We start from the raw sequence: 27,238 nt of genomic DNA, 5'->3' as shown, positions 1-27,238 counted from the left end.
GTAATGTTGGTACGCGACTGACCCCACGACTGACTGGGTACCCAGCACGGAGGATCTCTACCTGATTTATTCGAGTCTTGAGCCTTTCATGTCTGATTGATTAGGTTTCATTGAACTGCTGAAGTGTAACAAGTATGATACGGCGACTTGCAGGAACATAAAACTCATCGCTCAATGCGGAGATGCGGCTTATCTGCTCGAGATTACATGTACCTGGATCCCCTAAGCACCACAGTAGATAGATAGTTGTTCAAATCATGTATCTTAATACTCTATTATCTAATAAGACTCACGTTGTACAGCCACGTCGTTGTGTATGTCTACCATCGTACACGTGAGGCCGAAGGAAATGCCCATGAACGCCTCGCTCAAGTACTCAACCCGCAAAACATGTATGAGCTAGAGCAATTATGATTGCCGCTCACTTCTTGTCATCCTTCTCTGGTTCTGGTGCTGGGTCGTCCTCGTCGTCTTTGTCCTTCTTCTTCTCCTCTTTCCTCTTGCGCTCTTTCTTGAGTGCCTGCTGCACATTCTCGTCCTTCTCTTCCTGCAGCTCGTCCCACTCAACATCGTACTCGTTGGCAACAGCCTTGATCTCCTTACGAAGGGCATTGCCGTCCTCGATCAGGACCTCCCATTTGCGCAAGTCGAAGTTGTGTTGTTGGTATAGCTTCTGCTGTCGACGAGACACAGTGAAGTTCATGGCAGAGCGGTAGCTGACTTCGCGGTTGTGGTAGAGGAACCACACATAACCACCGATAAGGGTAGAGAGACCGACAAGGTACTATTTGAACTGTTAGATGGATCAAAGTTGAGAAGTGGCCATACTCACTGTAACGGGCTCCATGACATCCCAGCCCAGCTCGGTTTGGAATGTGAGATAGTACACAACACACCACCATCCAGCAATACCGACAAACCCAGCCCTCGCAACGTTCTTTGCCGCCTTCTGCGCCAGATCATCGCACTCTTTCTTCACGGTCGCCATCTCGCTGATTTTCTTGGATGTCTTGCGTAGACGCATTCGAAGATAGTAGGTCCTATCATTGAAGCTGGGCACACCAACCCGAATCTCCTCTGGCGCACCTTCAATCTCAATGGCAAATTCCTGTCCTCGAGCAGCATCACGGATGAAGTCGCCGATCTCGGTAGATGAAGACCATCGTACAAACTTGCGCGCGCCTTGCTTGTCTGCCGGCGCTTCTTGGCCCTGCCCAGAGTATGACTCGACGCCGCCCTGTCCAGGTCCACCTCGCAGCTCATCCGCTTGTTCAGGTGTCTTCCTATCCTGGCTGTTGATCTTGCCTGTTTTGTGTGTCTTCCCGTCAATGCGAATCTCATCGACCTGTTCAAAGTCCTCTTCGCCGTCCTTTTCACTAAGACTTTCGCTATCGTTACTGACTGGCGTGCTCTCTACTTCCTCTGGCTCAGCATCCTGCTGCATTGAGTCTTCGGCGCGGAAGTAGATATTCGGCTGCCTGTCTCGGCCCTCTTTATCTTTTATGCTGGGGAGTTCAGCTTGTATCAAGCGTTCGAGATACGAGATGGGTTGTTGTGGGTGGACGAGGAGTGCTAGCGGTTCAATGTCCTTGCGATCCGTGTTCATATCGCTTGTCGTGAGTGGCAGAATGATCTTGAGCATCCGGGATGGCGTGGTGAGCAATTTACCTGTCCTTGTCAGCTGTCGAGTACTCCAGATAGCGAGAGACATACCCTTGGTCATTGCTCCAGCGCTTCTCTGTCGCGCGACAGGCGGCAAGTCGCTCCCCTCTCTGTGCCATGGCGTTCGTATTTGCTTGCCCTTGTCTTCTTGTAATTTCTTTGCAAAATGATCCTTCTCTTCCTGTGTGATGTTCTCATTGAGTTCTGAAGCAGGCCGGGCGTTGGAGTTGCTGTAGTCTCCGAATTTGTCACTCTCCTTGTCAACGCCCCTGGGCTTGGTCGCGAAGCATCGGAACTGTGAAGGTGTTCTGAATTGGGTCGATATGCTAGGAGAGGTGCGTGTGAATAGAGGCGCGCATCGAGCGGTCGGGAATGTTGAGGCGCGTGAGAGCGTCGCCAGCGCGGCAAATCGGTGCTTCATAATCGGCACAGGGATGATGCGTTGCCCGAAAGGATCGGGTCGCGACAGGAATACACAAGAGCGCGAAGACGTAGTTCTGTTGACAATTCAGTAACTGTCAACCCAGGGGACACATGCACGCGACAAGCAGGGTTGCAACGTCGACATCTTGGACGACGTCATTGCTTGTAATGAAGTGGCTCAGAGGTGTGGCTGCGTGGCTGCGAAATCGCCCTCATCAACATCATCATGTGTGAAATCCACCAAATCGTGTTTCAGACAGAAATGGCTGGCAGGCTCAATATGCAGTCACATAGGCTCGTTGCACGGAACCGAAGTACTCAACATGAGCTCTATGCATCATAATCTCTGGGAAGGTTTTAGGGGTAACCTAGAGTTGTTTCTGTACGTACTGCACCGCGCGGCAAGCAATTTATGGGAAGCACGTATAACACATCCACATGCATGCCTTCGTAACAAACACTGTGACAGCGTGGTGCCAATTCAGCACAAGATATTGTCGGAACTTACAATGAGCGGGGTTCAGGAAGTTGTACGATCGTACAACCATGGCTTACGGCAAAGTGTCTATGCTCAAGGTTTTGACGCTTTGCGCCCTCCGTGAAAACTAGGATCATTGTCTCGGCAGTAACGGACATAGGGGCCTCTGGAAAGCGGATGAAACGTTACAGCTGATTTTTTTCAACTGTTGACCGGACGTTCAGATACAATGAGGCGAGTGTTGCGGCTTTAGCGGAGATATTGGACCCAACGTCGTTACACCTACGAGATATTGCGGGCACGCTAATGCACTTGGCTGACCATCCTCAACGCGTAGCATACCGAACATATTCCGAACGACTTTATGGAGGTATATAATAGAGTATTGTATGAGCAGTCTGTTCGATATCAAACCAGATCGAAGACTTCGACTCTGCCTCTATCACACGACTTCACTCTCTTTAGCAAAACTTATTGATCCAACTCTATCAAAATGGTCAAGACGTTTCAGTTCCAAGACGTTCAAGTCCGATCGCCAGGCTTCGGTTGTATGGGTCTCAGCTTTGGGTTGGGTACCAACCTGAGTTTGGAAGAAGCAGAACCTGTCCTTCTCAAAGCCATTGAACTTGGCTGCACCTTCTGGGATACTGCGGTCGTGTACCAGGCTGGTGTCAACGAGAAGCTTCTCGGAGAGTTCATCCGGAAGCACAATGTCCGCGACAAGGTCTTTAGTCAGTATACACCCAACAGCTGAAGCATTTCAAAAGATGGCTGACCCTTATTCACAGTCGCTTCCAAGTGCGGTATTGCTTGCCTTGATGGAGAGTCAGGTGTGACAAACAGCCCAAGCCACATTAAGAAATACATCGATGGTACAATTGAGAGACTTGGTTTTACTCCTGATCTCTATTATCTTCACCGAATTGATCCCAACACGCCTTTGGAAGAGTCTATCCCTGCGCTGGATGAGTGTCGGAAGTCTGGCAAGACCAAGTATATCGGGTTGTCTGAGTGTTCCGCTAAGACGCTGCGGAAAGCAAACTCAAGTATGTGGAGTATTCCGTTAGCCTACAGTCCGCTAACTTAGCAATCAAGTTGCCAAAATCGATGCTGTCCAAGCAGAATACTCTGCCTTCGAGACACTGCATGAAACCGACGGTCTGATCGACACCGCTAGGGAACTCAATGTGGCCTATGTCGCCTACTCTCCACTTGGCCACGGCTGGCTTGTGGATAACTTCGACTATTCCTCTCCCGATGATTTTGCACCTGACGACTTCCGTCGCTCAGTCCCCAAGTTCCAAGGCGAGAACTTCTACAAGAACAAGGCAATTGTCGAGGAGATCAAGAAACTTGCCAAGAAAAAGGGCTGCACAACACCTCAGATCGCGCTGGCGTGGGTTGCTGCCCAAGGCATGATTGCTATCCCCGGAACGACAAAGGCGAAGAGGTTGGAAGAGAATTGGGCTAGTAGGGACGTAGAGTTGACAGACGAAGAGAGGAAGGAGATGAGGAAAATCGTTGACCAAGCAAAGCCAGCCGGCAACCGCTACGCACCTGCACAACAGGCTACGGTTGGGCATTAAGAGTTCGGAAGGCGATGAAGAGAGCTAAAATCTCGAGAGCTGACATTGTACGCTGCGTAGAGAGGAGTAGGTAAAGCCCAACGAGAAACAAGCGAAGCTCTAATTGTTACCTCATGACGTGGATACGTATTTCCGGGCATTACTGTATTCTGACGACGCCTCTCGTGAACGAGCTCTAGTCTCCAAGAAGCAAAGATGTGTAGACGTGTAGTGCATTTTCTCTAGCAGCCAACACCTGTCACTAGCGCAAGGGGTAGCCGCATGGCATCGCTTGCGGCAGACCGATGATCCTCCCCGCTTTCTCTCAGCTCGCATGGCGCAAGCCGGCTAGAACGATTGTTGTTTGTTGCGTGGCGTCTACATCGTTAGCTATATTCATACACAATGCAGTAAACTTGGATAAAGTTTGCAAACGTCAGAATGATCCACTGCAGCAATCGGCGACGTTGTCTCAGTGCTTTGAGCACGCAATCGACAATTTCCACCAATGGTCCGTTCAAAGTAGGCGGCCTTGCGACATTACCAGTACTTTTAGATGCCCGTCGCAGGTTTCAGACCTGCCGCGGCCCGTGGCGCATCGGATTGGAAAGCCGTGTAGGCCAGTGCCCAGTATACTCCGTTTGGTTGCTGGTTGTACCAAACATGGAGACAGCTTGATGGCGGTACGGATAGATGGCAATCCGCATTAGACTCCATGGGGCCTTGAAACATCAGATCGGGGCGTTCGAGAAAGCACCAAGTGGAGTCTCGCAAGACCAAAAGACGCGCAATTGCTTTTGAGATATCGCGAGACAAGAAAACGTGGTGGCATGGTCTAGGGCTTGCGATCGATTGGTGTATCCTGGTCGAAATGTACGACTCTCGAGTGGGTTGTCGAGATGGGTGTTCGAGACAGAAAGAAACAAACAAGCTGGCTAGACGTCCTTGCTTAATAGTCTATCGAATCTCGTCCGGGCGAATATTCCCCGTGGGCGTACATTACCCCGGCAGAAGGAACGAGCCAATAAGTTCGCTCATAGCCTTCACTCCAGGTCGGATTTACGGAAAGCGATGCGTTTGTTATCCGGGGGTGGTGCGCAGACAGCCGTTGGTGCTTCGTGTTGAGTGTAGGTTGGAAAAGGAGCTCCTTGCGCTATCATGCAGTCTGGTGCCGAAGCGGTTAGACGCGAACCGTCCCTGGTGCCCCGGCAATCGGGTTCGCTCATGAGCATCAGATATCCACTGAGGGCACTGGTGTTACCAACATGACATGGATAGTCGCGTTCCGCAAGGGAGCACGACTGCAGAAGACGTATGCAGGTGAGCAAGCTGTGCATCGAAGTGGGAGCGCTGACGGCTTCACGATCTCCACTTGGTGCTATCAGAAATTCATTAACGCATCTAGGCGTACCTCCGTTAACCGTCTCATCGCTAGCTCCACCTTTATTTCCATACAGCGACCCTTCCGAAGATTTGACAAAATTCCATTTGCAATCGTCAAATTGCGCCTTCGTGTGCATCTGCCCAGCCACGATAACAGAGATTCGTCGCCAGATACAAGAGGCGACTTCCACATGTCGTAGCTTCGGGCGCCGGCCGGCGACCTCCGAGCCCCCTCAGCACTGATACGCCTAGGCTGCTGTGGCTGCCCAGGGAAAAGCATGTGTAGGCGCCAAGTTGAAGGTGTCGCGACAGGCGAGCTACGTTTGCCGGGAATTCACTACGCTCCCTGGCTTAAGGCTGAGGAAGCGGCCGGTCACCTTGAGCGCAACACGCCGAGGCATCCTAGCCTGCCGCCATGTGGGATCGCATGGGCTGCGCGACTAGTCCAACTAAAGCAGGGCTTGATCGGCCTGATATGGGTCATTGGTTCTTTGCGGGAGGTTGAACGCGACAGGGTTGGGTGTCGCCGCTGGTCCTTATCTCTTTGGTGCGGGATCATGCTAGATACACTTTACATCCGTCCAGACCCTGTGCTACGCATTCACTTTGACTTAAAAGCTCGCTTCGCCTTCACTGGCTCACTTAGCAGAGCTTGACGTCGATCTTCTCTCGCCGCTTGGTCGACTCCGAATCAACCGTACCCCTTCAACGCACAACAATTTTGCGATCGTCCCCGCGGTATCGTCGAAAAATCTGCAACATGTCGGGCTTCGTTCACAAGGCGAATAGCGCTGTCGCGCGCTCTATCGTCGGCCGGTACTTTCGCCTCGAGGGATCAGGTCATGTATGTATATCGCATGTCGATAATCGGTGCATGCACTAACAGCCCTATAGCCCAAAGAGCGCAAGGGAAGCTACTTCTTCACTGAGTTTCGCGCGGGGTTGGCCACCTTCTTCGCCATGGCCTATATCATCTCTGTCAACTGTATGTCAATTGCGGGATGTCATTGACAGGACCGCGTCTGATGACCATGTACAGCATCGATTGTGTCAGACACTGGTGGTACCTGCGTATGCCCAGGGCTCCCGGACGATCCCATCTGCGAGACCAACCCACAGTACGCCCTCTGTGTCCAGGAAGTCAGGCGGGATTTGGTTACCGCAACAGCTGCCATTTCTGCATTGACGTCTTTCTGCATGGGCTTGTTTGCCAATCTGCCCATTGCCCTGGCTCCTGGAATGGGGCTGAACGCATACTTTGCCTACACCGTAGTTGGTTTCCATGGTACAGGTACGTTGCACCGATACGCCGTTTCCCGTTCCCTTGTGACGCCGTCATGCCGTTCCTCAATATGGTCTGCTTACCAGCGCCATGGGTCGTACCAGTTGATCTTCTTGGAACGTTGCTAATTGCTTTTTAGGCATGGTTCCGTATGAGGTTGCACTTACCGCCGTCTTCGTTGAAGGTTTCGTCTTCGTTGGTCTAACCATGCTCGGTATTCGACAGTGGCTTGCAAGGGCTATTCCTGCCAGTATCAAGCTCGCAACCGGCGTTGGTATTGGACTTTACCTAACTATTATCGGACTTGCCTACTCCGCTGGTATCGGTCTGATCACCGGTGCTCAGTCGACCCCTCTCGAACTCGCCGGTTGCGTTGCCGCCGACCAGGTTGATGGTGTCTGCCCAGGAGGTGTCAAGATGAGGAGCCCAACCATGTGGATCGGTATCTTCTGTGGTGGTGTCCTGACCGTCATGCTTATGCTTTACCGCGTCAAGGGTGCGATTATCATCGGTATTCTGCTTGTTTCGATCATCTCCTGGCCGCGCCCAACAAGCGTTACCTACTTCCCACACACCGAGACTGGCGACTCAGCCTTCGACTTTTTCAAGCAGGTCGTCACCTTCCACCCAATTGGCAAAATTCTTGCTGTTCAACAGTGGAACATCTCAGAGCACGCCGGCCAATGGGGTCTTGCTTTCATCACCTTCCTTTACGTCGATATTCTTGACTGTAAGTTGCATTTTATTTCACAACCTGAGTCATGTACTAACCCTATTAGGTACTGGTACTCTATACTCCATGGCCCGTTTCTGTGGTGCTATCGATGAGCGTACCCAAGACTTTGAAAACTCCTCCATCGCCTACTCAGTTGACGCTCTTGGTATCAGTATCGGATCTCTCATGGGATGCCCTCCAGTCACCGCATACATCGAATCTGGTGCCGGTATCTCTGAAGGAGGCAAGACTGGTCTTACTGCCATGTTCTCGGGTCTCTGCTTCTTCATCGCCATCTTCTTCGCTCCGATTTTCGCATCGATTCCTCCCTGGGCTACTGGCTGCACACTGGTCATCGTTGGATCGCTTATGGCAACATCGGCTAAGGATATCAACTGGCGCTACCTTGGCGATTCCATTCCCGCTTTCCTCACCATTGCGGTCATGCCTTTCACATACTCTATCGCCTACGGTCTGATCGCCGGTATCTGCTCTTACATGCTCATCAACACCATTGTATGGATCATTGAGAAGGCGTCTTCCGGTCGCATCGTACCACCCAACAAGGATGAGAAGGAGCCCTGGACTTGGCGTCTCGAGGGCGGCCTCCTTCCCCCATGGATGAAGAGGCTCGCCAGCGGAAAGAAGAACTTCTGGAAGGCGGACCCACAGACTGAGGGTGTTGCAGAGCCCCGAAGCGAAGGTAGCTCCGCTCACAACGAGAAGGAGTTTGTCACGGATAAGCAAGCGTAAAAACTTCTGCATCTTCGTGGCACTATGGCACCAAGTAGCTTGAGTGCGGGTTTGTGATATATTTAGCTTGTTTTACATGGCGTTGTCGTGTCTTGATGCTCCTATGAGCACAGACGACGTGGGTAGTTTTATTCGTCTATACCCTCACTTGTATCTGATAAACAATCGGATTTGATTATGAACGTTCAAAACTTGCACTCTGGAAGTCTTGGTGATGTCCGTGTCTGAATCTAATCATGCACCGTGAAGAAAGAAAGCGTCATGCAGCAAAGCCACATCAGCGCACAACGTCAGCCGTGTTCGCTCGTGCAACGCTGGCTGTACGTCAGAGTCAACGTCTATTTCAGAGTCGCACACGACTTGCTAGCCACATATCGGCAATCGGTGCAAACGCCACATCGGAGGCCGGTGCGCGTCGCGCCGATGTCCCGACGCAGGGAAGCTCCGAGGTATGAACCCCTCCTTCAAGTATCTTGTGATACATACAAGCTCCGGTTCCGCAGATAGCACAACATCATTACTTTCCGCTTCACCTTTTTATCTGCTTAATTGACCGTCGCAGTGCTTCAGGAGATCCTCTCGATATCGCATCATACAGACAGATTACCATTCCAGAACTTGGTATAATTCGGGATTCCGAGCGCGGACATCCGGTGGCTTACGAGATCTTTTTCTAAGCAAAAGTGACTAAAAGTTCCCACGAGCTTCGCGCTTTGCAAGCAGACGGAACCACAAGTACCCGCGCTACTCTCCCTCAAAAAGAGTATATCAGGAGACGGCGATACCAGGCGACAGTAATTGGACAAGAGTCATACCCAGAAACATGCCCGCGGAACTTCAGAACGGGCTGCCAGCCCATGGTACCAATGGTGTAAACGGCAGTGCGACGCAGCTCTCAAAACCTACGCCAGCGCACCCGGCCTTCGACTCGATACCAGATGTCATACAAGCCTTTGGTACGTCTCTCCAGGTGTTTTCAGCCCAAGCGATCGTCCTACCCCTCATCCTACAAACCCTATACTGACGCGCCTCTTGCCGTAGCAAATGACGAATTCGTAATCGTCCTTGACTCTCCTAACCGAGAGAACGAGGGCGACCTCATAATCGCCGCGTCCGCCCTGACACCTGCCAAAGCTTCCTTCATGATCCGCTACTCCAGTGGCTACATCTGCGCACCCTTACCCGTTAGTCGCGCCGCCGCCCTGCATTTACCGCAAATGGTTGCCGACAACGCCGACCCTAACCGCACCGCCTACGCCGTCAGCATCGATTCCGCAGACGCCTCTGTCACAACCGGTATCTCTGCCCAAGACCGCAGCTTGACATGCCGGATGCTCGCGGACCCCAACGCCAAAGCCAGCCATTTCAGGAGACCTGGACACATACTGCCATTGCAGGCAAGGGACGGCGGAGTGCGCGAACGTAGGGGACACACAGAGGCTGCTGTAGATCTATGCAGGTTGGCTGGTAAGCAACCTGTCGGTGTTATCTGCGAGCTGATTACGGACGGCGAGGAAGTACCTGGTAAGCCGGAGCTTGTTGGTGGAGGTATGATGAGAAGGGACGATTGTCTGGCATTTGGAAAGAAGTGGGGGATCAAGGTTTGCACGATTGACGACATGGTTCGCTACATTGAGGAGAACGATGGTGTGCTGGGCGTGACATCATAGCATGAAGCGAGAAGAGAGAAGCAGTGGAGATGGAATCTTTGAAAGACGTAGAGATTCTAGGAGTGCTTCGGGGTTTGCAACTTCTTGGGGTTCTGCGACTTGTGTTTATGGAAGATCTGCAAGCGCTGTAAGTCCCTCAAGACCTGGAGGCTCTTGATGGCCTTGGCTCGTATACGACACTTGCATTGGTGTGTTGTGGGTAGTGGATTTTGACGCATTTGTGGTGGGATGCCTGCTCAACTCACCTGGCACGGAAAAGAAAACCTGATATTGTATTAGATACTCCAATCCAGCGCAAGCTTTGAACATCCGAAAACTAAAGGAGCCCTGCATGTACGTCATATAACGAGTGCCCAACAGCAAAAGGACGAACCTAAGAAACATTTACCATGAGAGTAAACAGACATCGAAACCCGTTGTATAATATTGAATTTTGCGCCAGAGCCCAGTAACAGACTATCTCCCCGATATCAAAACAAAATTCGCCATTATCCGGTCTTCTTGAAAAAATTCTCCAGTTTCTCGACCGCTTCTTCCATGTCCTCAACGCTGATTGAAAACCGCATCCGAGCCCATCCAACATCCTTCTCAACTCCATTGAAACCTCCGCCTGGTGCCACCTTGATCCCACTCCGCAGTTCCAAATCCTGGAAAAATGCTTTCTCGTCATGTATCGTCACAGCCTTGTTTGCCAGCCGAGCAAACAGGAAAAGACCATGCGTGGGCGCCACGAAATCGATGTTATGCCGGCGGAGAAAGGAAGCAAGGATGTTGTAGGAAAGCGAAAGACGCTCGGGGTTCAGGGCCAGTAGGATGGGGAGTTGAGACCAAGTGAGGAGGGAACTGAGATACAGAGTTGAGATGGACGATGGGTGGGTGGATGTTAGAGCCATGGCCTTGAGGAGTGAAGGGTTTTGTTGTGATACGATACAACCCTACATGTCTGTCAGGCCTGGAACTATATCATCCTGGAAAGGAAGAGACTTACTGCTTTTAACCCGCTCATGCCGAAGAGTTTACTCGCGCTCCAAACAACGTGAACTCGGCTTGGATCTACCTTGACTGCGCCCTCTGGTACAAATGGTTCCGTCAAAGACAGGGCACTCACGAAACGAGGTGCCTTGCTGTCAACTCCGTTCACGCTAATGAGTGCGAACACTTCGTCGCATATTAAATGCAAACCTCTCTCTTGACAAAACTCTATCAGTTCGAGTAAGGTCTCTCGTGGGTAGCATCTCGAGAGTGGGTTGTTTGGGTTACAAAGCAAGACAGCCTTGATGCGGGACTTCTTGTCTGAGAAGTCGTATGCCGCCTGGAGAGAAGGGAGAAGGTAGTTGTCCCAATGTGCGTACGTTGGTGGCCTAGCGGCAATGACGTCGACCTTTGCTTTCCGCTTCAGGACAATCTCGAATCCTGCTGCATGTTATTAGTCTTGGCTATCTACCATGTTGCGAAGGAGCGCGGAAGGAATGTTTGACGAGCAGCAAGGTGACTTACGCCAATGCGGACCAGGGACAAGAACACTGTCTCCATCGTCGCAAACAGCGTGGATCACGTTCTCGATAGCATCAGTCGCGCCTGCTGTAAGAACGATATGCTCAGGCCTCACGGCATGAATCGGTTTGAAGTAGGTATTGAAGAATGAAGCTAGTGCATCGCGCAGCCGTGGATCGCCGCCGTTGAGCGATGCAGCAGGAGCCGCGAACGCCTATTGAGGTACGATTAGCGGGCTACACGACATGTCTCAGACACGAGTAACAAACCTCACTCGTGATTTTATCTTCAACAGTGCCTTTGAAGAACTCGAGCAGCTCTGGATGCAGGACCTCGTTTACAGCGCGCGAGAGATCGATAATCGTGGAGAAAGGGTTGAAAGGTTGTTGCAGTGGGGCGCTTGCCGAAAAGGCTGGGAGAAGGTCCTTGAGCGTCTTCTGCGTGCGCAACGACAGTCCAGGATCCATAATGGACGAAACGGAAATATGGCGCGTACGGCGCATTCAGTCAGTGGAGTAACTACAGAGACACTGAATGCGACCCTGCAGTGCCGCGATATGCAAAAAGGTCGCATTCAGTCGGTCCTGCGCCTAGGGGGCATCCTGCGGCACAGTTGAATTCCCAATGGTTTGGTACCTGGCGCTGACGGCCTGCTGCATGTGGACTCTTCCCGGCTAAAGCTCCTAAAAGGGATATCGAAGAGAAGAACATAACTCCATTGACGGTGCTAATGTTCTATTGTGAAGGAACAAAGCGTGTGGGGAATCTCGTAAGGAAAAACGACGTCTGTCTCGACGCTCCCTCTGCACCAAGACAACTACAGAAGCCCAAGAGCCCGCCTTTTGTGTGCCTCCCAATCTACCCTAATCCCCATGCCTAGCCCATCACTATCACACAAGCACATACCAAAGCTAGCCAAACGCCTTTGAAAATGCCTACGGATAAATGCATACAGAGCGCATGCAGGGTCTAAAACAAGCGACGAGCCGCGAGGCCCTATAAACGCCCCCGATTAAGTTTGCATGGGCCTGGATGAACATTGGAAAAAGTGCAGCAATTGAACCGTGCAGCTCAACACGACTGCTACGCCTACAAGAGATAGAAGTCGTTGGGTCGAGTGGCTGAGATCATTGCTGTGGCCGTCCAATACCTTGTTTAGCCTGGAGAGATCTTAGCAGTGTCATTCAAGGAGAGGTTGGAAGAACTGACCTTCATCATTTCGATTCTTTGCTTCAGATTTTGCGTGACCTCTGCAGCGCGCTTCCAGCTTTCCGCACCTGAAGCTCCTGCTGAAGGTACTCGAGGAGCAGGTCCGTTCTCTGCCGGGCTCATACGGCCACGCGACGACATCGATGACAGACCATCTGCGCGCGGACTCAGCTTGCCACTCATATTGCTGCTAGGGCGAGATAGAGAATCAAAGTTCTCCTTACCATCGCCGCCTGGACTTCCAGGTCCGCTAGCAAAGCTTCTCTGCCTTGGGTGCATGGCTCGACTGCCGTATCCAGAGTCACCGAACATGGCGCCGTTGGTGCTGCTAAGGTTGGCATGGTTATCGCTATAGATCTGGTCTCCAACGTCTGTCGCCGGTGGAGACGCGGAGCGCAACTGCCGACTCAGTTCGCGCTTCAACCTATCGATTTCGCGACGCTGGTTCTGTACTGTCTGCTCAGATGCTTCGAAGTCTGAACGTGCACGGACGAGCTGTGTCTCCTTTGCCTTGATCGAAAGCACATCGCGAGTGTGATCTTCGATGAGCTGGGCGTTCTGGTTCTGGAGCTCGTGAATTTGTGAAGTAAGCTTCGTTCGCTCGCCGCGCAGATCTTCGTTCTGTCGTCGTACTCGTTCAACCTCTGCTCGGAGCTCGTCAAGTTCTGCACGTTCTACCAAGTTGAGGCCGCTGGGTGCTTGTGGTGGTGGAGCCGCAGCAACAGGTTCAGCAGCAGGCTTTCCCAGAGGACGGCCTGCGAGACCTCGACCGGCACCGAACTTGGGCTGTGGCGGCGGCGCTTCTTCTTCAGGAGGAGGCGAAACAACGGATTTTCGTGGCGAAGGAGCTGTGAGACCTGAGCCTGGCTTCTTCAATCCACCAAGCCTCGACGGCCCAGTGAGACCAGGTTTGGCACCCAGCTTGGAAGCAGCGGGCCTTGAAGTCGGCTTCGGTTCGAGAGGTGCAGCAGGCTCTTCCACGGGCGGAGGCGGAGGTGCTTTCACGGCAGGAGCTGGTTTCTTTACACCACCCGGGGCTGGTCGCTTGCCCATGGGCTTCTTCGTCGGTGGTGCGGCTGCCGCAGGCTTGGGTGCGGGCGCAGTCTTTGGCTTGTATTTAGTCTTGACCTCCGCAGCATCGAAGAACTCTTTGATTTTGGTTTTGCGAATCTCATCAAGTCCATCCAGATGGGCGTTCATGATGCGGTCTCCCATGATCTTCCAAAGGGTACCGAGCGTCTCAGCACCAGCAGCTCGCTGCACCTCCTGCGATTCGGTAAGTAGTTTCGTAGAGCCTTCGGCAATGGCCTTGGCTTGTTCTGGTGTTGGAGCTTCGCGGGTGTTCTTCAGGCATCGAATCAAGAACCGTGATGATTCAAGTTTTACCTGCGGATTCTTGTGCTTCAGAAACTCCAGAATCTCCTCCAGACATTCCTGGAAGCTTGTAGATGCGAACGAGGCATCCAACGCAGCTCCGATGGCATCAGTCACGGTCTGTTTCTTCTCTTTCAGGCGCTCCATCATGGCGTTCATAACATCTTTGCGGTACTTGGCGAAGCTCTTCTTCAATCCCTTGGCCAGCAGCTCAACACAATTTGCGGCTGCAATAACACAGGCAATATTGGCATCCTTCATACTCTTGGCAAAACCGCGAATCAGTTCGTCAAACGGTCCTTCCGCTATTCTGGGGTGGTCGAGGGCCTTTTGCGTCTCATCGAGGGCTTCCTTTCGGTCTTTCCATTTCGAAGATGCCAGTTTCTCCGAGAAATCTTTGGGGATCTTTGCAAACACGTCAACGGCTTCGTACTCTGGCTCGAGATCAATGGCAGCCTCCTCTTCGTCTTCCTCCTCTTCGCCGCCGGGTGCAGCGACTGCAGCCTCCTTTGCAGCCTGTTGTGATCGTAGTAGGCGCTCTTGCTTCGGCGCGGGCTCATCCTTGACCTTCTCAAACAACTTGTCAAGATCCTGCTGTTGGACGGGCTTCAGATCGTTCCAGAAGAGTGGTTTCATGGCCTCCTTTAGCCATCGGTAGAGTTCGACTGTCAATTCCTGCGCCTTGGCGCGAACGTTCTTATCCGCATGACCGTAGGCTTTGGGAAGCACTTTGAGGACAGGCTTGGGCTCGATGGTTTTGCAGCCGTAGGCATGATATATCTGCGTAAGGGCGTCCAAGGTTGCGGCAATGACCTTGGGCTGCTTGTTTCCTAGCACTGGTAGGAGCTCTTCGATAACTGGGTCTGGCTTATCGGTTTCGATGTACAGCATCAGCGCTTCGAGCGCCTTTTGCTTCGCTGCCGGTCGTGTGGACGGTAGGCCCTTTTCGGCGATGGTCGCAATGGTGTTACCCCGTGTCCTAAACAAAAATCAGCAATGGGCCATGCAGATTTCTGCGAGATAGTTACCGTGTGCAGCCCTGCTGTCCTGCTATGTCAAGGAAGGCGCATAGTGCGCCGAGACCTTCTTGTTGTGCTGCGACGTTGGAGTCACCCACGACACCTTTCCATATGCTCGCATCGTTTATAAACTGGCGCACGACGGGGTCTGATTCGCTAGCAGCAAGACTGAATTCTTTGGCAGCGGCCTCGTAACCTTCTTTCCGCACCTTCCAGTTCTTGTGGACGAAGCGATCGGGGAGCGGGAGCGAACTGAAATCTTCTTCTCCGTCTGCCATGGCTTGTTACGGGATATGACGAGTGTAATGCGGGGTTGTGTAAGAGCGCAGAAAGGCTGGAAAACAGTGAGTCGCGAGTGTTGTGGGATACACAGGACCCTGCAGCAAAGAGGCGCAAAGTACCCAAACAGTGTGTAGAGACACAGTGATGCGCGCGTGCACTAGTGGGCCTGTTGCGCTCTGCCTGGTGCGCGGAATAGGAGGGGCGGAGACTCACCAGATGATGTCAGTAGACAAAGTATTGGGTTGCTTTTTGTGAGACTGTCGAATCGCAAAGTCTCGGATAGCGATAACAGCGTGGTGTAGTGGCTGCAAGTATGTCAGGGCCTGACAAGCTGCAAGTATTTGCTGTTGTTGTTCCCACGGGAACAACAACAGCGTCACTTCCTGCCCAAGCGGATGATCCCTGCAACCACATGAATGCCCTACACGCAACCTCCGTCGACGACATAGCCCACACGCACACATTATTGCTTCGACACAATCGCTATCCTCCTGCTTCTTGCTCCCTCTCCCAATTCGCGCCCAAGATACCCCGCCAGCCGCCCCTGCAGTCCATCCTCCGCTCACCGCAATTCCCCGCGCCCACCAAAAACCTCCTCCACATCGGCCGCACAAGACTACGCAGCGCCTTGCGATAGTGCATGGTCCAGATTAGCACCAATCGCGTGTGAGCTAGCTGTTCCGCCATGAGCGCGATATTAACAGACAGGCAAGCGGAAGAGCTGTGAGCATGGCAGATAGCGACTATCGCGGGAGTCACCACTGACAACGAGCCAGGCACAAGGCCATAATCGCATATCTGGGTGTCATAAACGCGCCAAAGACGGCCGAGGCTTTCCGGGAGGAAGCCAACATAGCCGACAGCTTCGACGATGCTACCCGGAAAAAGTATGAGGGGCTGCTGGAGAAGAAATGGACCAGTGTAGTACGGTTGCAGAAGAAGGTAGCTGTGCGCAAATACCCACACTGAGACATTCTGCTTACACCGTGCAGGTCTTGGAACTCGAGCAGCGCAACCAGAGCCTCCAGAGCGAGCTCGATTCCACCACGCCAACCTCGCTCATCAGAAGGAATCAAGACCCCACTAGCTGGCTGCCGCGAGCTCCAGCACGGCATACTCTCCAGTCACATCGCTCACCTATCACATGCGTCGCGTTCCACCCCGTTTTCTCGTCGCTCGCTTCGGGCTCTGAAGACACTACCATCAAGATCTGGGATTGGGAGTTGGGTGAGCTCGAACGAACGGTCAAGGGTCACACGAAAGGCGTGCTGGACGTCGACTTTGGTGGTCCCAGAGGCGGTACACTGCTAGCGTCGTGTTCGAGCGACTTGACTATCAAGCTGTGGGACCCCTCAGACGAGTACAAGAACATCAGGACACTTCCCGGGCACGACCACTCCGTCTCTGCGATTCGATTCGTACCCAGTGGAGCTGCGGGCTCTCCGTCGTCGGGCAACTTACTAGTCTCTGCGTCGCGAGACAAGACTCTACGGATATGGGATGTCACAACAGGATACTGTGTGAAGACGATACGCGGACATGCCGACTGGGTACGAGACGTCGCGCCTAGCTTTGACGGACGATGGCTCCTGTCAGCAGGAAATGACCAGACTGCCAGGTTATGGGACGCTAGCTCAGGGGAGGCCAAGTGCACTTTCCTTGGGCATGAGCATGTCATTGAATGTGTTACAATAGCGCCCCCAGTATCCTATGCCAACCTTGCAGCTCTCGCCGGACTCAAGAAACCGCCACCACTAAGCAGTTCTGCCGAGTACATTGCAACTGGATCAAGAGACAAGACTATAAAGATATGGGATGGACGGGGAACGTTGATAAAGACTCTTACTGGCCACGACAATTGGATACGGTCGCTCGTCTTCCATCCAGGCGGAAAGTACCTACTATCAGCTAGCGACGACAAGACTATCCGATGCTGGGATCTCACACAAGAAGGCCGATGTGTCAAGACTGTGACTGACGCACACGGACATTTCGTCAGCTGTATGCGATGGGCGCCAAATGTCATCAAGGACGTGCCTGTCAATGGAGACGCGCCCAATGGCGCAGCCAACGGCACTAATAAGAAGAAAGAGGAGGAGGCAGCCAAAGCAGGCATACGATGTGTAATCGCGACAGGTTGCGTTGATTTGAACGTTCGCATCTTTGCATCGTGAAGAGGGACACCATTCGACGCTTTTGTCCGTATCGTTCAGTACGTGTTCTGCATAGGGAAGGTTGGATGTACAGGCGAAACGGCTTCCATACACGAGGCTCCATGAGTTCTAGTTTTTACGACTTCATGTAAATACCCAAGTTACGCGCCATGATAGTCTCTCACGCGTCATGATAAAGGCGCAAGTAGGAGAGGGGCATGCATATCAGGTTGGCGTCAATATGGGTGGGAAGACCAGTGATAGAACAATAACAGACACGCGATCGATACGACTCGACACACTTTTACTGATTGGCATGATATGACTTGAAGTTCCGTGCCGCATTGCTTGATAGTAGTCAAGCGCATCAGCGTGCTGCAAACATGCTGGAAACTGAGGCTCGTGTCTCGATGGAGCACTGCAAGTCCCACTTCGCGTGACGTGGGCTTAGTCACCAACGCGCTAGCGGAGCGGAAAAATTAGCCCCAACCTCCGATAGCTTAACTTTTCTCTCAGCGACCTCCAGCTTCTCTTCCTACATCATTACTGCTTTGCACAGCAGCACAACAATGGCGCATCAACGATACAGCGAGATTTGCTTCAGTGCGCAAAACATCTACTGCTAACCACAAGCACTAACGGCTCCGCTTCCAGCATGAGTTGACTTTGGTAAGTACAAGCGCATCACCCTCACCTCATTCTGCACCTTCATGATGATTCACAAAGCCAAAAACAAATTAGAGTCTTTGACCTCTCGGGGAATGAAACTCCAACTTTTGCACGTCAGTCTGATCGGACTACTTCCATCACATTTGTCTTCGACTTTTGCGAAAAGAGCATCGAGCTAACTAGCTTCAGAATTTCTTGATAACGCTAAGCGCACATGCGCGACGCATTCTAGCTACTGCAGTATGCAGTTCCGTCACCGGACGACTTGAATGGTAAGCACATCTTCGTCCTATTCCCCAACCCTACAATGATGACCTGTTGTGCTACGGCACGCTGGAAATTACCGACCAAGCCTTCGGGCAGTGCCGATAAAAAATGGCTGTTTCTGATCTCTACCTCACCTTTACTGTTCTTCTCAACGCTGCTTGTAGCTCTCGCTAACATTCCGCGTTTTACAGAATTCTTCAATTGGTACGATTCCTTCTTTCCGAACACTTCTCGAATACCATATGATGATTCCGCACTGGGCACCGACAATTCTTGACGGATATGCTTATTATGGCAGGCCTCAGAAACCTCGCCGACTGATCTTCTCCGCCACATTCTACGTTCATACAAGCGTTGCTGAGCTTCGGCTAACAACTCAATCAGTCTGTTATTCGCCAACAGCCTGTGAGATGTCACTTGGTAAGCACATTCCTACTACCCAAACCCTGCGAAATGATGAACACTTGATGACGAGTCCGACGGGTTCGCCCGGTGAAGACTTAAAATCAAAAATATCCATTCATGTCAACTGATCCATCGCCAATGCATACCATTTGCTTGCTCTTTCTTGGTAGAAGTCCTTACTAACTTGCTACCTAGACCTATTAGTGTTTGTCACCCTCCAACCGGTACGCTCAGCGCCTTTCTCCTTCTCCGAAATGATGATACGACTCTACCAACGACAAGCATATGTCCAAGCTTCGGCGACGACGAGAACTGTCATGTCTGATCCACACATACATCATCTTGTTTCAAGAAGCCAAGATACAACAGCAACTGATGAGTTGCATAGGATCGTCTACTACTACTGTAAGCGTGATGAAACACTTGGTAAGTCTCCTACCATAGCCTTCACTTCCCCTTATAAGATGAACATTCAATTTATCACGACGGTCTACCGAGCTACGGCAATGGTGATAACTGCCTGTGACAGGGCATGAGTCTGATCAGCACCCTCAACTTGCACATAGTCATTGTTCTTAGTGTACCAAACGCTAACGACGTGCTCAGATTACAGCTTTACTTTCGTGACCTTCGCGCTGGTGACGCCTCGATGCTCAGCATGCGTGTGCCCACTGTGGCAATGCTTCTTGCGAAGAGATGTTATTCATTCAATAATATGTGCCTTCTCCGATGTCCTGGATCGCCCTCTGCGAAGCCAATGCCTTGCTTCTGCTACGGAGATCATGCATCATGCCAAACGCCGAACATAGTTGATATCCACCATACAAATAGCTCAATACAACCCAATCGTAATATCTCCGCGAATCCTTGCCGTCAAGTGAATCTCTGCCTCCAAATCCAACTTGATACCGAGTAGCAATGCAGCATCCTTCGGCTTGCCATTGTCATCCACTGGGCCCTTGATGATGTTTCCGGCCGGTCGGTTGAGTGTGGCTGAGGATGGTACGGGCCCAACCTTCGAAGAGACTTTACGACCACCAGAAGCTTGTCCGTCGCTCTCAGTGTCGGAGCCGTAGGCTGTGGGGCGAATGGTGGAGTCGCTGATCGAGGTTAGCACATGAACACTCTTCCACATAAGACCTGCTTACAGAGTAGACATTTTGACAAAAGGCTGAAAACGACGAGGAACTAATATTAGGTATTAGGCAGGTGCTTCAGACTGGGCAGGCTCCGGGCCGTTGCTGAGTGTTGTTGGTGGATGGTAGGGATGAGATGCAGGTCGACTGTACTGGCCTTTATCGAGTACCATATCTCTGCCTTATATGTAGAGTCGCCACCATATACAACGATAGCATAGATCGTTATTCTTCGCCACTAGTCGCTGTCGCGTTAGATCCTCGAAACGACTGTTGTGGCACTTCTGCGTCTCACAGTCGCTGCCATCGTCCGAGTCTCGTACCAGCCTCACTGCGGAAGAAGAATCCAGGGTCCAGACAAGATGATCAACCATAGTCGCTTGGACGTTGTGGGGATATGCTATGCTTGTTGGCGGGGCGGTTGGGAGGATGAAACACACAGGGGGTGGTGAGGCTCAAGGCGAACGTCTCAGCTTGAACATGGCTGCTCTGTCGGACGAGCATCAGGCCATCGGAATCACGACGCCAAGTCAGTTCTACTAAGCTATGGTAACGCGCATAGAACGAATCGGTTGCAGTCCACAAGCGATGGTGACTCGAGTGGATATCCGTGCTGGTCTATCCACGAATGCACTACCGTGATGCACCACACTCAGGATGGTGCTCTCAATCCTCATCGCTGCCATCGTAGCCCCAGGTTTACTTGGCTCACAAGAAGCTGTCCGACAATCGCAATCTAAAGAGAAGAGAGAGGAGCACCGTGCCCGTCGCTGCAACCTCATCGCAACATGCGTCAAGTCATCACATCGCAGCCGAGAGATAGACGGCCGCCAGGTCGTCTTGAGAAATGGAAAGCTTTGGATTGACACAGGCACTGAGGATGGGAGCCCACTAGGCCATCCTTACGCTGGATACTACCTACCTTATCCTGATACTAATCACGAAGGCCTTGTCACAACAATCACAGACGTTGCACCGATCATGAACTGGGTGTACGTCGACAAAGAGACAGGGGAAGTCAAGTACGGTGTTCGCGCAGATGCTCAACCAAACCTCACTGGTCCGTTCGATTGCACGCGACAAGATCGACGACTCACATTCGATGGCTGGGAAGGATGGTGCGCGGTCGAAGAAGCGCCAGGCCTTTGGGGTCTTTACTTTGACCTCGGTGATGACGGCCTAAAGTCAAGAGTCGCTCCTGGTACCAGGGTGTTGGAGATCGAATTGAGTAGAAAAGAGAAGAGGTTTCAAAAAGAGGCGGGCGCTCGAAAACAGGATCAGACGACGAAAAGGGCCGTCGATGCGAAAGAGGATGCACCAGTCGATCAGCCGCTGGCCGCAGAGGCACTGGTATCGAAGCCGGGAGTGGTCGACAAGGAAGGAAGTCAAGGCAGTGATAAGCAGGAGTCGTATAGACCGATGAAAATACCGCAGTCTATCTTTGAGGATCCACCTCCTATGGTAGAGTCATTGGTGTTCAGACCTGCTACGCCGCCACCAGCATATTCTCCTACTGTAGAGGGAGGTCCGAGAACATTGGACTCAACATCAAAACCAAACGTAGGACCTGTTGAAACATCTGGCATGGGCCAGATCAAGAACTCACCAGGAATTGGAGGTTCTCTGCCTTCTATCATAACAGAACTTTTGCCTACCGAAGTGCAGTCAACGAGTGGTGAAGAGAGCGAAGTTATTCTGAAGCAGGATGTTGCACGGACTCAACCAGCCTCAAATTCTATCGATGACAAGGAAAGTACACCAGAGAAGGCAGACTCCCGACCCGCTGAGCAGCAATCCCCATCTGTGAGCGAGAAGCGAACCACACCCAAGCTGAACAGAAGCAGTGGCTCACGAGCCCTAGCCCAGGCTCAGAAGTTCGAGGCTTTGGCAGCAGCTCAAAAGCCTGATTCCAATGTTCGAAGGCGATCAAACGAACGTGGATCTCGTGCTAATAGTACTACTTCTTCCGTGTATTCCAACGAAGGCGAGTCACTGAGCACGCCTGGGGTTAGCGTACAGCCTCAAGCCTCTCCAACACCGGCACCTTTAGCGCTGGCAATCTCGAAAGCAAATCAAGCGAAAGCATTGGCAGCACGGTCGCAACCTTCAGATCCTTCTAATCAACGGCCTATAACACCTCCACGTCAGCGAGCACCTTCTTTGCGAGAAGATCCAGCCATATCGGGAGCTCAAACTACGGCAAGCTCCAAGCCGATTGTATCTCTACCACGTCGACCAAATCCTTCCAGGTCAAGTCCCAGTCCAAGTGCGACCTCACAAAGATCGACTTCCCGTCAAGCAACACAAACATCTAGCCAAAATCGCCAGCAGAGGGAACGCTCTGTCTCTGGGCTATCGTCATCTCCATCGAGAGTCGATACTTCTCGCTTGTCGCCCAGGTCTTCATCCATAACATCTGGACGACAGTCCCTTGCTCGTACTATGACGAGTGGAAAGGGCAACCAGGGCATGAGCAACAGGATCGGTGGAAGTCAGGGTAGGGTGAGTGGAACGTCCAGACAGCCTGCTACTGCTTCTAGAGGGAATGGAAGAGAGAGGTCGGCGACTAACAGTGGGAGGAAGACTACGTCAGCATTGTTCAGGGAGATTGATAATCTGGTTAGTTTAGAAGGTCAAGATGGGCAGGCGAAGAGATGAATTGATGGAGGCTGATATTCCAATATCAAAATAACAACTAATTAGGCCTAAAGGATTCTCTCCAAACTCTAACGCGTTTAAAGACAAATAGAAATCTGATAGTTGAGTTGAGATGTTCACATTGATGCATAGAAGGGCTAAGCGTCATTCTCGTCTTCCATCGGCTCGCTTCCTTCAACATTACAAGACAGCGTTCTCTTTTCCACAATATCAGCACCCACACACGACATCCTTAAATTTACCATTTGCTCGTTTGTACGCTGCACAGTCCTGTATGTGAAAGATCTGCCGGCTAATCCGCCCGTTGCATCCCTTGCTGACCGGCAGATGTGAAACTCGACCCACCATCGACCGACTCGCTCCTCGCAAGTGCTTCAAGTTTCCGACACGTTTTGGCAACATGTCGCAACCGATAGCAATCACGCGAGAACATAGTGGCATTTATCATGTATTGTTTGAAAGAAGATATGGTAATGCTGCGATGATGGGAGTAATGTAGTTGACCGTTGAAAGCTGGGGTATCTACCTGAGCGTAGTGAGTACTGCGCACAAACGAGTGTGTTCTTGTTGAAATCTTGAGACCATTTAGTTGTTACTTTCTCGCGGCATATAGCCGTCATTTCTTATTTGTCAGCTGATGCAATCGGTGGATGCTTGCCTACCGAACGTATCCCGAATACACCTTCTCAGTCATACGTAGGTACTAAGAATCTACAATGGATGCATCTACAAGACTCTACAAGCGCCTGGGCGAGATACCAGAAGACCCAAACGACCCCGATAGCCTAGACGACCTCATAGTCTGCGCATTTGGTGCTTTTGAGCGGTACTACGTTTGTTGGAAAACTAAGGGCGGAGAGTTCAAGCAAGGTGCGCATACGCAATCTAGCATAAGAACAAAATAAGCACTGACACTTAAAAGATGGCTATGATCTTCCTCTTGCACTCAGAGACTGGCTCTACCCCACAGACGGCACAACGCGAGATTTTGCGTCACTCCAAGTCGTTTTTGGACGAGGGGAGGAATATTTCGCGTCTGATAAAAACGGGAAGTTGGAGTACAAGGAACCAGAAGTGAAAAGACCGGCACCAGTAGAAGACGAAGAGAAGCTTGATAGGCAAGCACTGAGAAGATCGAGAACAGTGTCATTCTTGAGGCCCTTGTCGGAGACGAGTATACGATCTGACGGCGGAACAAGCGACACGAATAGGAGTAAGCGATCGAGTTCGATAAGCTCGCAACGAGCCAGTCGGCCACCTAGCCTAAGTTATACGAACTCACGAACGAACTCGGAAATATCGCTATTGGGAGAGACGATTATTGAGGGCCAGACAAGACAACCGACACGACCTTCATACATATCGCAGTGGACAGCTCTTGGGTCGAGTGTAGGCGAGTTGAAGCAAGTGAAATCTCCATCAACGTCAGAGCATGGGATATATGGCGTGCCAGTCGTCGAACCAGAGCGCGACAAGGTACCAACAAAAACAGTATCCCCAGCATCAGTAACGAATAAACCACCGTTGCCACCATCGCGGACTGACACAGCACCAAATGCTGCAACACGACAGCAGAATTTCCAGGCGCAAAGAGATGTCACATCAGACACTCCACCGTGCACATGCGGCTGCCACACCTCACCGTTACCATTGCCACCACAACAAACCAGACCTACCTACGTTACGATCGCAACACAAACATCACCTCTACCCTCGCCTCTTTGCCCAGAAATCTCGAATACCTCCTACTGGCCCTCACAAGCGAACTTCACTGCTATACCTCAAGATGCAGCTTACTATGTTGACGAAGACTACGATACACCGCCAGTTGTCATGGGACGAATGTCGACCTACTTTAGTAAACCAGGGTATCAGCTAGGAGACAGTTTGTTTAGTGGGTATCAGCCGATTAATTGGGCAAGTGGATATGAAGAGGTGGATGACTTTGGTGGGGAAGGTATGAGATAACGGACTAAGGGAGGTCTGGGTTGCCGAACTAAATGCAGCAGTGTATGATATGTTGAAACTTTCCTGCGGTTCAGCGTTGATGAGCAGTTGGTGTATAAACTCTTAGCTAGTTTCTGTCAAGTATCATTTTTTTTATTCAGCGTCTAGAGGCTTCTGCCTTTGCAAGCATGCTGCCATTCTGTTATAATCCCGTAAAATTAGCTGTTTTAAGCACTTTACCCTGTGCTTGTAATCCATACTGTCAAGTATCATGTATCTTCTTTTTCACAGATGAGTAGAACCTATACTGGTGAACACGTGGGCCGTTCCTGTGAGCTGTAGCACAAGGATTAGTTCTCGAGATGGTCGACCCACAAAGGCCACAGTGGAACCAAGCATGACTGGACAGGCATCTTACTCTTCGTCTTTCCAACATCAGGGAACATCATAGCAGTGTGAAGTGTACTACGCTCGTTTTACACAAACCTCATCACATCTTACATCCGGATATAGAGCTGTCGCGCAACGTTCGAAGGTGCCTCAGTCAACTTTGAGTACCTATTATCAGAATCAGCTGCACATATCCTATGCACGCGAACAAGTATACTACACCGCTAATGAAGCTATTTAGGTCCATTAGGATCCAGTACTAAGCAAGGCGTATACCCCTTTGCAATATGCAGCTTACCCACACAACATCGACACCGCCAGTCGTATCCTCGTTTATCAAGAATCCATGCTACACGCGGTAAACGCGCCGCCCATCCTGCCGTGTTACGAACAAGCCCACCATCGACCGTAAAGATCGACTTGAAAGCTGCACGAACGGAGATTTTCCGCTGCGCAGGTGATTAGTACACCCGACCATGCACCCGTAACGACGAACTAGTGTTCACAGTGCTTACCATTGATGATCTCCTGGTCTCAAGTCGGAAATGAAGTTTCCTGACACCAGACTTCACATCTCCGGCGATTCCAGAACCGCGATGACGTAGGTCGCACTAGCATTACCTAACTCACAACTACACAAAATGCAACCACGGCAGCTGCCCGGGCATCTGCATCTGCCAGTAGGGTTGAGGATTCAGATAGGGCTACAAAAATTGATGCAAAACCCACAAACTCCACATCACATGCGCACCCCATTCGCAACGAACATGCAACTGAATCATACAAAAGGTTGGCGATCGTGGAATCCAAGTCGTTGTGTTACCAGATGGGGGAAAGTCGGTGGGACCTCGTTGACTTTCGCCTCGGTTCAGACAACACAACACGAGACTTGACATCATTTCGAACCGCTGCCAGTTCAGGGACTTTTTCAGGGTCCCTCCGACCCTCCGAAAGTTCCGAGATGCGACCAGCCACTGAGGACAAAGCCGACGGCCGATGCCGAGCTAGCAGGTTTAGGGATCGTCGATCTTTGCGTCTGGCAGAGTCCCTGACACTTTGTCAAGTTCGACAGACGACAACTTTGGCGATTTAAGTTTTTTTAGATGGCGTCTGGTAACCAGTTCGTTTCTGGATATGCCTTAACGAATGGACTAGTTATCTTTCACTAGCGCGAATACGCGTTCACCCCCGCAAGCCTGCAAACGCCAAACCACGGGAAAAGTATCCATCATCCAAGCGATGCAATGCACAGCGTCTAGACATTCCATACAATCTTCACATATTGTAATGCTTTACTCTCAAGTAGGAAATCGCTAGGCGGGCGCGCCCGCGGCTACGAATCCATGTATTGCATGCGTGATTTTCGCCATTGGAACGCTTCATTGAGAAGCGAAAGAGGGTACGTACGGTTGCGGGTTGATGCTCGGGTCAAACGATGGGGATGTTATAAGTTGACACGCTGTCCATCTCTGTGAACAACATCGTCTTCTGTTTGTTCATGTTTCGTTGGGATGATATCCGGAAATGCCTAGCTTTATCGCGAGATGTTGAGAGGAAGTATACTTCCGGAGATTACGAAAACATGTGAGCACACTCAGCGCAGGCTTCTGGTTCGCCGAATCGAAGCTGCACTTCTTTACGCTTTACGAACCGCCATAGTGGAAGCGTCGGAGGCTGTGCACTGGGCATGCACAACAACATCGCTCTTTGTTTGTGCTGTGCAGCGGGCGTCGGATCGCGAACGCATCAGTCGTGGGGTGACATGCTCGTGGTCATGCCGCTCCCTCAGCATTCCTGGCGGCTTGCCCAGCTTTCAGGCTGCTTGCCGCGCTCAGCGAACAGTCCTGTCCGCAAGTAGCTACCTCTGGTGAGGTTGCGATGGCCAGTGTTTAGCCTTGATAGCCTGACTCCAGGCCGCGGCACATGCCCTTTGTGCATAGCATCGCGAATGATCACATTCAACAATGGCAGCCGCCAGGAGCGCTGTTGCGCCGTCTAGTGTACACATCTTGTACCCGTGAGACTACGTAGTTGTGTTACATCTGTGGCTGATCATCCACACACATCGTCCTCGTCCACCTTGGATGCAGGACCTTGTAGCCGGGTCCGACGTGGGATCTCTCCAGAGCATGCGCGTCCAAAAGGTTAATCACGGTCTTGCTAGAGATAGCCCCCCATCCTTGCCGACCGATTAATGGAAACTTGGAAAGTCAGCGAAAATCTCTGCTGGTTGGCGCTCCACGCTTCGCATGCAGGGCGTGGGCGAGGGCGGGAACCCTGAAAACTCGTTGGATTGGCGGAGAT

At 51.6% G+C, this 27,238-nt stretch overlaps 10 protein-coding genes across 10 annotated transcripts; 6 read left to right on the top strand and 4 right to left on the bottom strand.

Moving 5' to 3' along the window:
- Positions 1 to 421: 421 nt before the first annotated feature.
- On the bottom strand, positions 422 to 2,083 carry GT037_008454 (uncharacterized protein; the record flags this gene model as incomplete). Its single annotated transcript, XM_038933501.1, has 3 exons — positions 422 to 784; positions 833 to 1,668; positions 1,714 to 2,083. The coding sequence occupies 3 exons, from the start codon at positions 2,081 to 2,083 to the stop codon at positions 422 to 424; spliced, it is 1,569 nt and encodes a 522-aa protein (XP_038784166.1).
- A 973-nt stretch (positions 2,084 to 3,056) lies between these two features.
- Positions 3,057 to 4,149, top strand: GT037_008453 (uncharacterized protein; the record flags this gene model as incomplete). The annotated part of the gene is made up of 3 exons (XM_038933500.1): positions 3,057 to 3,294; positions 3,352 to 3,609; positions 3,659 to 4,149. The coding sequence occupies 3 exons, from the start codon at positions 3,057 to 3,059 to the stop codon at positions 4,147 to 4,149; spliced, it is 987 nt and encodes a 328-aa protein (XP_038784165.1).
- A 2,122-nt stretch (positions 4,150 to 6,271) lies between these two features.
- GT037_008452 (mfs agza xanthine uracil permease) lies at positions 6,272 to 8,261 on the top strand (the record flags this gene model as incomplete). The annotated part of the gene is made up of 5 exons (XM_038933499.1): positions 6,272 to 6,355; positions 6,406 to 6,496; positions 6,551 to 6,802; positions 6,933 to 7,523; positions 7,573 to 8,261. 5 exons carry the CDS (start codon positions 6,272 to 6,274, stop codon positions 8,259 to 8,261), a joined length of 1,707 nt encoding a protein of 568 aa, XP_038784164.1.
- An 823-nt stretch (positions 8,262 to 9,084) lies between these two features.
- Positions 9,085 to 9,931, top strand: GT037_008451 (riboflavin biosynthesis protein ribab; the record flags this gene model as incomplete). The annotated part of the gene is made up of 2 exons (XM_038933498.1): positions 9,085 to 9,217; positions 9,303 to 9,931. The coding sequence occupies 2 exons, from the start codon at positions 9,085 to 9,087 to the stop codon at positions 9,929 to 9,931; spliced, it is 762 nt and encodes a 253-aa protein (XP_038784163.1).
- A 488-nt stretch (positions 9,932 to 10,419) lies between these two features.
- Positions 10,420 to 11,892, bottom strand: GT037_008450 (plp-dependent transferase; the record flags this gene model as incomplete). The annotated part of the gene is made up of 4 exons (XM_038933497.1): positions 10,420 to 10,866; positions 10,920 to 11,347; positions 11,429 to 11,639; positions 11,695 to 11,892. 4 exons carry the CDS (start codon positions 11,890 to 11,892, stop codon positions 10,420 to 10,422), a joined length of 1,284 nt encoding a protein of 427 aa, XP_038784162.1.
- Positions 11,893 to 12,552: 660 nt separating this feature from the next.
- Positions 12,553 to 15,305, bottom strand: GT037_008449 (uncharacterized protein; the record flags this gene model as incomplete). The annotated part of the gene is made up of 3 exons (XM_038933496.1): positions 12,553 to 12,585; positions 12,635 to 14,987; positions 15,037 to 15,305. 3 exons carry the CDS (start codon positions 15,303 to 15,305, stop codon positions 12,553 to 12,555), a joined length of 2,655 nt encoding a protein of 884 aa, XP_038784161.1.
- Positions 15,306 to 15,994: 689 nt separating this feature from the next.
- GT037_008448 (platelet-activating factor acetylhydrolase ib alpha subunit) lies at positions 15,995 to 17,483 on the top strand (the record flags this gene model as incomplete). Its single annotated transcript, XM_038933495.1, has 3 exons — positions 15,995 to 16,032; positions 16,086 to 16,251; positions 16,302 to 17,483. The coding sequence occupies 3 exons, from the start codon at positions 15,995 to 15,997 to the stop codon at positions 17,481 to 17,483; spliced, it is 1,386 nt and encodes a 461-aa protein (XP_038784160.1).
- Positions 17,484 to 19,635: 2,152 nt separating this feature from the next.
- Positions 19,636 to 19,962, bottom strand: GT037_008447 (uncharacterized protein; the record flags this gene model as incomplete). The annotated part of the gene is made up of 2 exons (XM_038933494.1): positions 19,636 to 19,903; positions 19,952 to 19,962. The coding sequence occupies 2 exons, from the start codon at positions 19,960 to 19,962 to the stop codon at positions 19,636 to 19,638; spliced, it is 279 nt and encodes a 92-aa protein (XP_038784159.1).
- Positions 19,963 to 20,596: 634 nt separating this feature from the next.
- On the top strand, positions 20,597 to 22,597 carry GT037_008446 (uncharacterized protein; the record flags this gene model as incomplete). Its single annotated transcript, XM_038933493.1, has 1 exon — positions 20,597 to 22,597. The coding sequence occupies one exon, from the start codon at positions 20,597 to 20,599 to the stop codon at positions 22,595 to 22,597; it is 2,001 nt and encodes a 666-aa protein (XP_038784158.1).
- A 716-nt stretch (positions 22,598 to 23,313) lies between these two features.
- Positions 23,314 to 24,565, top strand: GT037_008445 (uncharacterized protein; the record flags this gene model as incomplete). Its single annotated transcript, XM_038933492.1, has 2 exons — positions 23,314 to 23,467; positions 23,520 to 24,565. The coding sequence occupies 2 exons, from the start codon at positions 23,314 to 23,316 to the stop codon at positions 24,563 to 24,565; spliced, it is 1,200 nt and encodes a 399-aa protein (XP_038784157.1).
- Positions 24,566 to 27,238: the final 2,673 nt, after the last annotated feature.

The sequence above is a fragment of the Alternaria burnsii genome, assembly GCF_013036055.1.
Source record: "Alternaria burnsii strain CBS107.38 chromosome Unknown 753, whole genome shotgun sequence".
Lineage (NCBI taxonomy): Eukaryota > Fungi > Ascomycota > Dothideomycetes > Pleosporales > Pleosporaceae > Alternaria > Alternaria burnsii.
Note: the sequence above shows the minus strand (reverse complement) of the source record. Positions and strands in the feature narration are given on the sequence as shown.